The sequence below is a fragment of the Ornithorhynchus anatinus genome, chromosome 12, assembly GCF_004115215.2.
Source record: "Ornithorhynchus anatinus isolate Pmale09 chromosome 12, mOrnAna1.pri.v4, whole genome shotgun sequence".
Lineage (NCBI taxonomy): Eukaryota > Metazoa > Chordata > Mammalia > Monotremata > Ornithorhynchidae > Ornithorhynchus > Ornithorhynchus anatinus.
Window position 1 is genome coordinate 156,960 of NC_041739.1, and position 14,350 is coordinate 171,309.

Below are 14,350 nucleotides of genomic sequence, written 5' to 3' on the forward strand. Positions count from 1 at the left end.
AGATACTGGGTAATCAGATTGTCCCACATGGGGCTCACATTTTTTAATCCCCATTTTTATAGATGAGGTCACTGAGGCACAGAGAAGTTAAGTAACTTGCCTAAGGTCACACAGCAGACAAGTGGCGGATTCGGGATTAGAACCTATGACCTCTGACTCCCAAATCCATGCTCTTTCCACCAAGTCATGCTGCTTCTCTAGATAGAGGCCGAGACAGGGCATAAATTGGCAGGGAGTGAGAGAGAGACAGATAGAGCAATCCATAATCTTGAACTTCACACACATTCTCTGCGGGTTTCAGCTGGTTTAGGTATCCTTTAATTTTAGATTTCCAACTTTTGAAGCTGCGAAAGGTTTCAGGCAAATAAGTACTTCAAAGTGTAGTGTGAATGGGAAGACCTCTGTACTTCTCTTGCTACTGTGTCTTTAATTAATAAATAATTATCTTGAGAATTAATCTCCCTTTCTTATTCATTTTCACCTCAGGCTTGACGTTTATTGTTTGTTTTGGGTGTTTTTGTTTTGTTTTGTTTTTTTGCAGCTGGGGTCCAGATATTTTTGCATTTACAAAGGATCTTTTTTCAGAGTTTTAAAAAGAATAATTTGGAGTCATATATTGCAATTTGTCATATATTGCATTTGTCAGTTTGGAGAGTTGTTTCCATAGATTAATTTGAGAGTCAAATCTCAATAATTTGGACAAGTGCACAGTCTAATTTTTTCCTCTCTCAGTATGATTTGTTCTAAATCAGGTATCCCAAATCTTCCAAGAAACCTTGCCCTGTTAGTCCACAACTGCAACCCAACACTACCCTTAGACAATATGTATTTCATCTCTATCCTCAACACTGACATGCATGTGTATGTTTTTATTGATTTATGCATTTTATTCCTATTTTCATCTTGGTAAATTTGTACTATTTGAGGCTATATCCTTAGATTTCCTCATATTTTTCCCTATATTTAAATGATTTTTGCCTCTTTCCCCCATTGTAAATTCCCCAAGGGCTGGGAAAGTTCTCTTGTCACTGGTATACACCCCCAAGCACTTAGTACGGAATTTACAGAAGTGCTCCATAAATACCACTGATTGATTGATGAAGAGTCCATCTTGGGCTCCGGTGGTCACGCCAGTGACGGTAGCAACACTTCTGCAACTTTTTACAGGATTGGACCATCATTCATTCTGTTGTTTTGTACTCTCCCAAGAGCTTTGTACAGTGCTCTGCGCATAGTAAGTGCTTAATAAATGCCACTGATTGATCGATCGATTGGTTCAGTCATTCGTTCATTCAGTGGTATTTCGTGAGCCCCCACTGTGGGTGTGCCGAGGATTGTACTGGGCCCTAAGGAACATACAGGAGAAATCCGAGTCACGTTCCCTGCCCTTGAAGAGTTTACAGTGTAATCTGGGAGCTTTCACCTTCCTCTCCATAGTGTCCTTGTTGCTTTCTCTCCTCTTGTTGTGAGGCAGGGACACTGGGCCTCCCAGAATCACAGAAAGGATCACCTAGTGGCTCTATGAGCCCAGAAGACAGCATTTTAGGGAAAGGGGGCAAAAGGATAGGGGGAGGGGCCATGCCCTGATCAGTGTGGCTACCATTTTGGTTGCCAGTGTTTGTTCCAAGTGTTAAGATTTTCTTGATCAGGATAGCCACTGACTTAACTAAGCATTATTCAAAATCTCTAATATTTGTACTTACTTGATTTAAGAATGCTTTTGTCTAGGAAGGCACTAAAACTGCAGACCATTTTGCTCTTGTGCTGCAAATTTGGAATGGGAAAATTACTTTAAATTTACTTTGAAATTCCATTACCTCACCTTTCTAGGTTGGAGTCAAGCTTCCTAAATAAAGAATATAAAAATTTCACCCTTTAATTTTCACTTCTTTAGTTCATTTTTTCTCTAAAGAAGGATTCTTTTTTACCTAAATTAAAGCAGGTTATGTTTTTCTTTTGCTCTCCTTTCTGCAAGTGTAATAAATATCTCAACCAAACAACCAGTGTTTGGCGGGAAATGCAGTAGCACCTTTCTGTGTACATTTGGGTGACTACACACTCCGGAGAGACTGTGTAGGGCTTTTTCGAAAGTTGGATCTTCAAAATGGAAGTAGGCCCTGCCCTTTGCCTTGAGCTTTTGGTTTTTTATTTCCATTTTCATTATCCTTCTGGGGAAAGAAGTGGAGGCAGGTAGACAAACTGATTCTGACTAGGTTCATTAGCAAGAAAGCCCTTTGAGAAAGTCTGAGCTCAAAAACCTTTAAATCTTGGAAACAGAGCAAGAAGGAGGGATTGGGGATTTGGGAAGCTCTGCTAAGTACTTAGTACAGTTCTCTGCACACAGTGAGCCTTCATCGAATACGTCTGAATGAATGAATGAAGCTGCAAATCCTGTAAGTCTGATTCATATGGGTCATAATTAGAGTTCTGATATTGTTCCTTACCTGCTCATTGAACCCCTTCAGGAATACTGATGGGAGTCTGGCCCCTGGAATCAGTCATAATAATAATATTAATAATGATAATATTTGTTCAGCACTTACGATGTGTCATGCGTCGTGCTAAACTCTGAGGTAGCTAATAATAATGAAGCTATTTATTAACCACTTGCTATGTGTCAAGCACTGTATTAAGCTCTGGTTAGACACAAGGTAGCCAGTCGCTTCCCCACAAGGGGCTCACACTCTAAGGGGAAGACTTCCAGATAAGCAGGCTGATGCACAGAGAAGTCAAGTGAGTTGTCAAGGTCACCCAGCAGGCAAGTGGCAGAGCTCAGATTAAACCCCAGATGTCCTGACTCTTAGTCCCGTGCTCTTTCCACTAGACCACCCCTGAGTCCGTTCCTCAATCCCAGGGGTGGGTCCAGGCACCACCCCGAGTTGCCCTCTTCCAACCCAGGGGTGGGCACAGACTCAGATTCCCCTGGGCTCAGAATTAGGCTGACCTGCCACTTGAGCAGGGACAGAGTTTTTGGTAACTGGTTTTAAAGCACGTTTGTCATTGCATTGACATTTTGCATACTTCTTTGGGCAGAGCCTCATGCAGGTTTTAAAATAGCTTTCAACATGTTCGATACCGATGGCAATGAAATGGTGGACAAAAAGGAGTTTTTGGTGGTATGTATACTAACTATTGCTTTTGACTAGTGATTAAATATTTGAAATTATTTTTCCAGCTGCTCTCTTTCTGTTTTAATATCCAATGAAGACATGTTACTTTTACATTCCCTTTGAAAGAGATCGTTCCAAATTGTGGATAAACTCTACAAAGCAAGTGGTTTAGCTGAGCGAAAACTGTGAAAGTGTGCATTATAGTTTTTTAAAAACTCACCAAAGTCTAGATAAAGAGAGAGGTAGTTCTCACGTAATGTTCCGAAATGTAGAGTAGATGTTATTACACACACCTGTTTACAAACACAACTGACCTGGCTGTCAGCACTGTAAACAGGAGAACTCCATTCAGGTCACAGCCTCCCAGTAATCCAGGTCTCTGGTCAAGCTGGTCCACCTGAGGGATCCAAGTGCATGAAGCCCCTAAATCCCAGTCCTAGCCAATCAGTCAGTCCATGGAATTTATTGAGCACTTACTATGTTAAGAGCACTGTACTAAGTGCTTGGGAGAGTACAAGCAGCGTGGCTCCGTGGAAAGAGCATGGGCTTTGGAGTCAGGGCTCATGAGTTTGAATCCGAGCTCTGCCACTTGTCGGCTGTGTGACTGTGGGCAAGTCACTTAACTTCTCTGTGCCTCAGTTCCCTCATCTGTAAAATGGGGATTAAGACTGTGAGCCCCATGTGGGACGACCTGATTCCCCTATGTGTACCCCAGCGCTTAGAACAGTGCTCGGCACATAGTAAGCGCTTAACAAATACCAACATTATTATTACAATACAACAGAGGTGGGAGATGTTCCCTGTCCCAAATGAGTTTGCAGGCTAGAAGGGGAGACAGACATTAATATAAATCATTTATATAATTTAAAGAAAGGTACATAAGTGCTGTGGGGTTGAGGGTAGGGTGAATATCAAATGCCCAAAGGTCACAGATCCAAGTGCACAGATGACACAGAAGGGAGAAGGAGCTGGGGAAAATAGGGCCAAGGACCCTGGCCTCCACACAAGGTCCACCAGCACCGATCCCAGGCCCCCATGTCCCTTCCCTTTAGTACCAAGTGCTAACTCTTCTAGACTGTGAGCCCACTGTGGGCAGGGATTGTCTGTCTTTATCGCTGAAGTGTACTTTCCAAGCTGTCCCTTCTCTCTTTCTACCACCCACCCCGCACGCTCCGCTCCTCTGCCGCCCACCTCCTCACCGTCCCTCGGTCTCGCCTATCCCGCCGTCGACCCCCGGGCCACGTCCTCCCGCGGTCCTGGAACGCCCTCCCTCCTCACCTCCACCAAACTGATTCTGTTTCCCTCTTCAAAACCCTACTTAAAACTCACCTCCTCCAAGAGGCCTTCCCAGACTGAGCTCCTCTTCTCCCTCTACTCCCTCTGCCACCCCCCCTTTACCTCTCTGCAGCTAAACCCTCTTTTTCCCCTTTTTCCCTCTGCTCCTCCACCTCTCCCTTCCCATCCCCACAGCACTGTACTCATCCGCTCAACTGTATATATTTTCATTACCCTATTTATTTTGTTAATGAATTGTACATCGCCTTGATTCTATTTAGTTGCCATTGTTTTTACGAGATGTTCTTCCCCTTGACTCTATTTATTGCCATCGTTCTTGTCTGTCCATCTCCCCCGATTGGACTGTAAGCCCGTCAAACGGCAGGGACTGTCTCTATCTGTTGCCGACTTGTTCATCCCAAGCGCTTAGTACAGTGCTCTGCACATAGTAAGCGCTCAATAAATACTATTGAATGAATGAATGAATGAAAGTGCGTAGGTCAGTGTTCTGCACACAGTAAGCGCTCAGTAACTATGACTTAATGAACTGAATGCATGAACTCTCAGGTTCAATTTCCTATCCAGGTTCCCTGCTCTGTAATTAATCATAATAATAATAATGTTGGTATTTGTTAAGCGCTTACTATGTGCCGAGCACTGTTCTAAGCGCTGGGGTAGACACAGGGGAATCAGGTTGTCCCACGTGGGGCTCACAGTCTTAATCCCCATTTTACAGATGAGGTAACTGAGGCACCGAGAAGTTAAGTGACTTGCCCAAAGTCACACAGCTGACAAGTGGTAGAGCCGGGGTTCGAACCCATGACCTCTGACTCCAAAGCCCGTGCTCTTTCCAGTGAGCCACGCTGCTTCTCATAAATCATAAAAAGACTGTAGCAACCTCTTTCTGCCAGAAGATACTGAGCGGCTAGCCTTCCGTCAAGGGCTAGCTGTCCATCTCGTAATTACTCCAGGAAACCCATCGCAATGTTTGGGGATAGACCCAAGTCGATTTGGCTCAAAACTGATATTCTCAAGGACTTTTGGTCCTAGTTCAGGGAATTCCCGAGTAGCTGAGCTGCCTTGTTAGGGACCCACTGCTCTCTCTGAATTGGCGAGGGGCTAGAAACGTGTCCTAAACACTGCCATTTTACTGCTAATCCATCAAGTGTACTTTTTGAGCACTTAATCTGTACACAGGACTGAAATAAGAGCATGGAAGAGTACTATACAGCTAGTAGATGGGATCTCTAACCTCAAGGAATGAACAGTCAATTACAGGTAGGAAGAAGCAACAGAGTTTAAAGAGGGGGACATAAGTGCTGGGCTCTGGGGTGGCGACTACTCAGATTATTAGGGGATCCATAAGTGCTGAAGTGGCAGAGGGAGAGAAATAAGGGAGAGATAAGAGATCAATCAGGGAAGACCTCCTGGAGGAGATATCATTTTAGAAGGTCTTTGCAGGTGGATATGGGTTTTGCAGATGGGGAGAGCAGTGGTCTGCCAGAGGTGAGAGGGAATTCCAAGCTGGAGGGAGCGTGCGAGCAAGAGATGAGAAAGAGGTATAGTAAGTAGATTGGCTTGAAGGGAACAAAGTGTGTGAGCTGGGGGGGCAATGGGAGAGGAGCGAGGATAATGGGGAAAGAAAACTGACTAAGTGCCATAAAGCATTAGTCAAGGATTACTACTAGTAATACAACCATCCAGTCCAAACTCCAGTCTCTCCCAGTGAACCCTTTACATTGGCATGTGGATAATAATAATAATAATTGTGGTATTTGTTAAGTGCTTACTATGTGTCAAGCCCCGTTCTAAGCACTGGAGTAGATTCAAGTTAATCGGGTTGGACACAGTCCCTGTCCCATATGGGGCTCGTAGTCTAAGTAGGAGGGAGAACAGGTATTGAATACACATTTAACAGTTGAGGAAACTTTAGGTCCAGAAAAATGAAGTGACTTGCTCAAGGTCACGCAGCAAGCAAGTGGCAGAGCCAAGATTAGAACCCGGGTCCTGCGACTCCCCAGGCCTGTGCTTTTCGACCCTAGACTACACTGCTTCCCGTGGGAGGATCTTACCTTCTTTAGAGGAATGACAGCTAAGATTGGGTGCTTGCAAATGGTGGAGTGGATTTCCTTGGCAACCAGCCTGGAGCCACGGACAGTAGGTAGGGAATGCCTGGTTCAGCTCCTGAAACAACCCATGGAAAGCCCGGGCTCTTTGGGCCTGGACTTGGCTGCAGAACCTGAGTCCGGCCCCCCGGGAGCTGAGTTGAACAACGGAGCCGCCGGTGCTCTGCCAGGTTTGGACACCAGCATTCCCAGCTGTCCTCTACCCAGGTGAAGAGCGAGCTCTCCCTCCTGCAGCCAGCCGTCGGGCAGCTCTCGGGCATGGCGGGCTCGTTCTCCCTTTGCTCCGGGTCAGCCAAGGACCATTTCCCTCTGCATCAGGCAGAAACTCCTTAGCAATTGATTTCAGGACTGCCCACTAGCTTTCCCCATCTCACCTCTCACCTCCCTTTACCCACTCTACCCTGGGTTGCCCTCTTTGCCTCTCCCAAGCTCAGCTTCGACCTGTCCTCTGTTCATGATTCACCTGCCTCTGACCTGATGCTCACACCGTCCCCTCTGCCTAGAACTCCTTCCCCATCCAACTCTGTTAGACAAGAAATATCCACATCTTTAAAGCCTTCCTAAAACCCCACTTCCTCTCAGAAGGTGTGCCTGATTCAGCCCTAGTGCCCCAAGCTGGGTCTTCCAACAGATGCCCTGAACAGTTTGCATGTGTACACAATCTTAGCCCTATTTAAATTGATTTGGAAGTTTATGTCTGTTTTCCCTTTTAGATTTTAATTCCTTGAGGGCAGGGAAATATGTCTTTTATTTCTCTTCAACTCTCCCAAGCATTTAGTAGAGTGTGCTGTTCACAGAAGTGCTCAATAAGTACCACTTTACATTTTGAACATTTTATTCTGAATTCACCTAACATTTTCTTTTCCTCCATCCTAAGAAAATAATTGACTTTGAAGTTGATCATAATCTCATATGTGCCCAAACCACTCCTAAAAACCATAGATGTAATTGAGGTGATGCTTGTGAATGTAAGTCAATTATGGTAGCCAATAGGGGAATCTTGGAGGTCTAAGAAAGAGGGAGAACAGGTATTTTATCCCCATTTAAAGATGAGGAAACTAAGGCACAGGAAAGTTAAATTACTTGCTCAAAGTCCCTCAGCAGCAAAGTGGTGGTCAGGACTAGAAACCAGGAGTCCTGACTTCGTGCCCCAGCTCTGTTTACTAGACCACACTGCCTCCCCGAGCTCCTTCTTTGGGCCATGCCTAAGGACAATTTGTCTCTGATATTTTTATTTCAGATCGACTAACTCAGAAATTATTGCTTATTTTTCAGCTTCAAGAGATATTTAGGAAGAAAAATGAGAAGAGAGAGACAAAAGGAGATGAGGAAAAAAGGGCAAAGCTGGTAAGACTGATTGCAGTTTTTGTGGGGTGGGATGGGATTCTTCCTTTATCAGCCCTTTTAAGCAAGGAGGGGAAGTTCATGCTCCCTCTCTGCCTTCCCAGGTCACTCCCTCATGTCTACTTGCTCCTAACTGTGTCTTAGGAGCAACCGCAGGATTTAATCTATCAGTCAGTGGCACCAATTGACCACTTACTGTGGGCAGAGCACTGAACTAAGCGCTCAGGGACTACAGTACGAAGGAGTTGGTAGACATGATCCCTGGCCACAAGGAGCAGAGAGTAACAGTGCTGAGCACTCACTAAGTGCCCCATAGAATCTATTGATTGATTGGAGTTCCCGGCTCCTCACCACCTTGGGAGGCTTTGTGAAGGCTCTGGCCCAGACCCTCCTCTGCTTCTGGGAGGGAGAGGGGCAAGCCCAGCTCAGCTGGGGACTTTCCTTTTCACCCAGACTTAATTGTCAGAGACAGTGCTGTTATCGTCCACCGATTCATCTTCATCTCCTCCTATGTGGGAATCCGTGGGTGAAGCCTAATACCGTTTTGTGTAAATATGCTGCGTTTTCCTGGAACTGTCCAATTGTTAAGTTTACGCCGTGACCAAATGTAAATACAAGAAGGATAATCGTCTCCCTTCGGAGTCTGGGCTGTGGGGGTTCGAGTCTGGGCTGTGGGGGTTCCTCTGCCAGGGTGAATGTCCTCAGCTGCACGCCACAGATGAAAACTCAACGAGCCATTTCTTTCTAATTTCTTAATTAGCCTCCTTTCAACATACAGAACCTCATTACTGATGTTTATGTTGCCAATCTTCCAAATTGCTCCAAGGAGTCTGTGGAGCTTGTTCCCAAGATACTGATGTGGAAAATGGGCCCGCATCACACCAATTGGAAGGGAATGAAGCTAAAGATGGCTTGCCTTAGTATTTCTAATAACAGTAATAATAAGTTATTCCATTTACCAAGCCCTTACTGTGTGCCAAGCATTAGGGTAGGTGGATTTTCTTATCACAGGGAGTTGTGCAGGCAGAAACGATCGATACATTCAAGAAGGATTAAATTCACTTCATAGATGAGAGGTACATAAAGGGGTTTTTAAAGGGAAAAAGGTCTCTAGGCCCAAGAAGTGGTAAGAGATGAATGGATGCTGTCCATGAAGGGTTAAGGTTCACACACACCTGCCCAGTGCCAAGACCCATGAGGAGGACCAGAGGACAACCATCCCACCCACCGTTCCTCTGAGCTTCCTCAGGGCTCCTGTCAGAGAAGAGATGCTGCTTGGGGCCTTACGGACTTGATCTTATTCAAAACCAGTGGGAGATATAGTAATAATAATAACTATGGTATTCATTAAGCACTTGTTAAGCCAAGCACTTTTCTAAGCACTGGGGTAGATACAGGGTAATCAGGTTGTCCCACATGGGGTTCACACTTTTAATCCCCATTTTCCAGATGAGGTAACTGAGGCCCAGAGAAGTGAAGCCACACTCCTTCTCTGCACATTTAGTCTATCTTCTTTACAAAAGGGTGAAGATGTCAGAAATGTCCAGGTGAATTTAACTCGTGGCATATCCAAGAGTTGCAGAATCATCATTCAGCATTTTAGGTTTTGAGCCCCCGAGGGACAGGAAATGGGCCTAATTCTCAACTGTGTATTTTTTCACAGGGTTTAGTATAGTGCTCTGCCCCATAGTAAGTGCTTAACAAATACTATCGCTACTACTACTACTAATAATGGTGATATCTGTTTACTCTTACTGTGTGCCAAGCACTGCACAAAGCGCTGAGGTAGATACACGGTAATCGGGGCCCAGGTAGGACTCACAGCCTAGACAGGAGGAAGAACAAGTATTGAATCTCTATTTTGCAGCTGAGGGACAGAGAAGTTAAGTGATTTGCCCAAGGTCATTCAGCAGGTATGAGGTGGAGTCGGCTTGATGACTGAGGTCGTCTGAGTGCTGGTCCTGTGCTCTTTTCACTGGGCCCTGTTGCTTCACTATTACTACTACTGCTTTGCATTTTGTGAAAGAACTCTCCCCTTGCAGCTCCAGAAGTCTTCTTGCCCTGCCCTCCCAAGTTGTAAAGGGAGAGCAATCTCCTTCCATCCCTCCGTGGTGTGGGGGAACCAGGATCTTGCCCGGGAATTGTTCCCTATTCCTGCAACACTCCTTCATCTCTCCTAGAGCACAGCCCAGGCAGGGGTCTTGTTCCTGTGATCCCACGTTCAGGAGACCTCAAGCTGTAGCCCTCATCCCTAGTCTGCCGCCACACAAACACACACAACTGTCACGCCGCATAGCATGCATCCAGGCAGATGGGCTGTATTGAAAGAACGCTCCCCAGATGTGTGGTTGATGTTCTACCAGAACCTCTAGAGACACTCCCGCTGAGGTGAAAGTGAGTGTGTTTCCCAAACCACTGGTGTGAGACTTGGTTGGGTGCCATGGCCACAACGTTCCTGGGAGCTGGGCCCTGCTGGCCCTGCCCCACATGATCCGGGCAGGGGAAACCAGGGTTTGTACAACCCCAGGTAGCCGTGGTAGAGTGGGTGTCCGCACGTTGAGGGAAGCGACCATTTCCCCTTCCCCCTCCCCCAGGTCCCAGCCAACCCCACTCGATGAAGCCACTCAAACCTCCTAGGGTTTTCATCAGATCATTCTCTGGTCTGCAGGAAACCTCTGTAAACAAATGAACCAATTTTGCCATGAATTAAATGTGTCTGGATCCATTTATTCCATTTCTCATAACCTGGAAAAATTAGTTGAGTTAAAAAAAGAGTTTCTAGCTAATGTCAACATTAAAGAACCCTACAAAGTCAAATGAAGCATAATCTGGGATTGACAAATTAGGGCACTGGCTACAGCTTGAACTGTAGACACAGTCATCATTGCAGCATCTGCACCGTGAATCTACACTGTAATAGATTTTGCTTCTATTTACCAAGCTTTTTAGGTTTTAAAGGAGGAGCCCCAGCATTTCCTCAAACCGAGGCCCAAACGAGCCACCCCCACATCTTCATGAGTCGGAAGTAACGTCAACCAGAGACCAATGCAAATCGTGCTTTGAATCGGGTCTATCTAGCATGTGCCTATGGAATGGCACTGTTGTTTGTGTAGTCTAGGTGGGAAGCAGAAAACCCTCCGCCACCCATCTTTGCCATTCTCCCCTGTGCTCTGTGACTGCAGAACTGGAGCAATGGTTTGCGCCCCTCTAATCTATTCTTTTGTCATCTCTCTTTTTCCCTTGCTGTTCTGGGCTTCGTTCTGAAATGTGGCACTTCCCTTGGCCCTTTCCCCTGAATTGTCAGCGTCTTCAGCTTTACGGATACCGCGCTCCTCCCGAGAGTGTATGTACAACACCTTACTGTAAGCATGGGGCGGGGGACTCAACTGGGATACCTGGCAATGTTGATTTTGGTGACAACAGTAGCCCCTGGAGCTGTTAAAATATCAAAGGGTTGATTACTGCTAACTAAAGAGCCTACTGAATTAAATCGTTTCCTTCCTTCCGTGCAGTTTTTTGACAACTCTGTAAAGGTAAGGAAGGAACACTCTTTATGCTAACTTCACATCAGGCCAGGGCCAAGGTCAGCTGTTGAGAGAGGCTGTTGGGGGGAAAAAGAAAGCGAAGGATTCACGCACCAGGGATTTCCTGGGCTCTTTTGTACAAGTAGGGAGACTTCCTTCAGTGAGCTCACTGGTGGCCTCTTTGTGTTAAGGCTGGTTCGGGGAAGGGCATTGTTGACTAATCCACTTACCTGATACCCAAGCCTGCCCTGTCCCTGTGGGAAGAGAGTGGGTGGGTGGGTGGGTGCGGGCCGTTCCTCTCAGGTCAGTTAAAGCAAGACATTATCATGTGACTCTCCAGCTGCTCATAAAATAGTAAAATCACCCAGCTTCTCTAGTCAGCTGGCCAACGAATCCCTTCTAAATGGTCTCAGTCTCCATTTTCACATGAACTCCTAGGCAGATATCAATTAAAAGAAATGCCACCATAGAAGCAGTTTCCCCTTCAGCCAGAAAAGTCTTTAAAGGGATGTAAACCTCCTGAAACTGCTGAGCTAAATACGTCTTCTGAAAAGAGCCGCTCCCGGAAAGATCTAGTTTCCCAAAGGCTAACGGTATTATATTAAAGTCATCTTCTTCCACATTGTCAATAGACTGAAAATTTGCAGTGTTCAGTGGGGGTCATTTTTGGCTTTCTTGATATGTGATAAAAATTAGGTTTAATTACGCAGTTTTTGGTTGGAGGATGGGGTCATTTTAGTTTTAAAAGAATTGATTCCCAATTCCAGAAACCCCTGCCAAAAGAACCAAGAGAGGGGGTAGCAGAAATACCAGGTACCCAAGGTGGGAGCAGTTGGGAAGATGCTAGTTGAAATAGAAGCCACAGAACCTTACAGAAGGGCTTTTGGAGGCATGGGAGCCGTATGGGGAAGGAATTGGCTTTCTTTAGCATTAATGCAACTGCCACCCTTCCCGCCTTCCCATCGTGTACTGGTCTTTCTCTGGCTCCCTACCCTGGGGACTTCTTCTATCAGCCACCAAAGTGGAGAGACAGGGAGAAAAAGAAGAGGGGTGGGAGGGGGCCGAGGAGAGGGCAGATAACAGAGAAGAAGTGCTTCATATTTTTTTTTCCACCATTTGGGAAGATTTAAGAATACCAGCCATTTCCAGGGGAAACCAATGGCTTGTCCAGGCTGGGGTTTGCCTCTGAGGGTGGCAATGGGACAAGAGTGTAGAAGTGGCTGGCAAAGAAATTAGCATTCTTTAACTTTTCCCTCTAATATAGTCATCCAGGTACCATTTTAACCCTTCCCTCGCTTTCTAACACCTTTAACTCTTCGCTCTCGAACCCCATTATTGACTTCTTGTCCACGAATCTCTAGTCAAATAGTCTGCTTGACTCTAAGCTCCTTGTGGGCAGGGATTGTCTGTACCTATTCTTCTGTATTGTATTCTTAGTACAGTGCTGTGTGCACAGGAAACACTCAATAAATCCCATTGGTTGAGTGATTGTTTCAGTGTAGAAGACAAGAGTCCTGGAGGTCCAGAGAGCCCAGCCCAGCCCCAGGGTCACCCCTGGAGGATAGAGCTATTCTCAGTCTGTCCCCTCACAGAAAGGTCCACCATCTGGGAGACCCTGAATGGATCCAACAGATTCACTTCCCTGGATCAGCCTTTTTTTTTTTCAAATTTGTTAAGTGCTTACTATGTGCCAGTCACCGTACTAAGCGCTGGAGTAGATACAAGCTAATCAGGTTGGACACAATTCCTGTCCCACATGGGGCTCAAAATTTTAATTCCCATTTTACAGATGAGGTAACTGGGGCACAGAGAAGTTAATTGTCTTGCCCAAGATTACAGAGTAGACAAGCGGAGAACGAGGACTAGAGCCCAGGTCCTTCTGAATCCCAGGCCCAGGCTCTATCCACTAGGCCACACTGTTTAACATTGATCATCTCCCTCTCAGCCAGGAATGACTGCACACTGGAAAGCCTCCTTTCCCCATCTCTTTCCCAAGCCCCCTGAGTCTACTTCGTTCAGGCCTTAGGCTCTTCCCCAATTCCCTAGGCAGGTCAACATCCTGCCCTCCTCACCCCATCACTTCCCCTTCCTTAGCTTTCAGGGAACCAGGATCAAGGAATAGTTTCTCAACCCATTCACCCTGCGGCCATTTCCTTCCTAGGCTGCTTCTCTGTCTAACTAGGAGCCCAAAAGGCTGAGACAGTTGATTCCATTTCCAGGTTTTGCAAATAACTTCACAACTGAGCTTTCCTGCACTGAGAGAATGTGGTTCTGTTCTATGTCCACAAGCCAGTGCATTCGTCTTTTATTTCTTAAGCTACTTCCATTTACTTAGTCTGTATCCCATCCTCTGAGATTCTTATAAATTTTAGGTAAGCAGTTGGCAGCAGGTTTTCCTTTTTACTGAGTACTGACTGTTGTCACAATTTAATGTCCATCGAGGCCCATGGCGACTCTCAGCAGAACAGTTAGTTTCTGTTTGAGTTCAAGTCTAACAGGGTAGCATTTCACCTTAAACTGGAACCTCTCAGCTCTACATTTCTGGAGAGACAGTCAGGTCTCAAGCCCCAAGAAATTTTCCTCTTTTCCTTTTTTTAGATTTTTCATTTGCACTAGGTTGCATGTTTCCATATTTGCCAGTCTGCAGAACATCTTTTAAAAAAGATGGAGAAACGACCTTTAGTGGTCTAATATTGAGGGAAAGAAAATAGGCGTTAAAGATGGAGTTTCTTGCCTCTCCATTGCCCCTACCTAGCCTCTAGACCCAGTCCCTTGAATGTCAGTGACAAAAGAGTTCAAAGGAAGCCTTCTGAACCCCATTGTACCACCTAAAAAGGAATATTTTCATTTCTTAGTGTTGAGATTGACCAAAACCCTTCTCTCTTTTTTCTTTTTTGATGGTATTGGTTAAGCACTTACTATGTGTTAGCCACTGTACTAAGCTCTAGGGTAGATACAAGATAATTACATT

At 45.6% G+C, this 14,350-nt stretch overlaps 1 protein-coding gene across 1 annotated transcript in view; it reads left to right on the forward strand.

The window, feature by feature from the left end:
- MICU3 (mitochondrial calcium uptake family member 3) overlaps nucleotides 1-14,350 on the forward strand; it is a 67,736-nt gene that overhangs the window by 25,964 nt on the left and 27,422 nt on the right. The window contains exons 7-9 of the mRNA XM_029076679.1: nucleotides 3,034-3,116; nucleotides 7,787-7,858; nucleotides 11,160-11,198. Coding sequence (XP_028932512.1) covers nucleotides 3,034-3,116; nucleotides 7,787-7,858; nucleotides 11,160-11,198 — 194 coding nt within the window. The remainder of the gene's footprint in view (nucleotides 1-3,033; nucleotides 3,117-7,786; nucleotides 7,859-11,159; nucleotides 11,199-14,350) is intronic.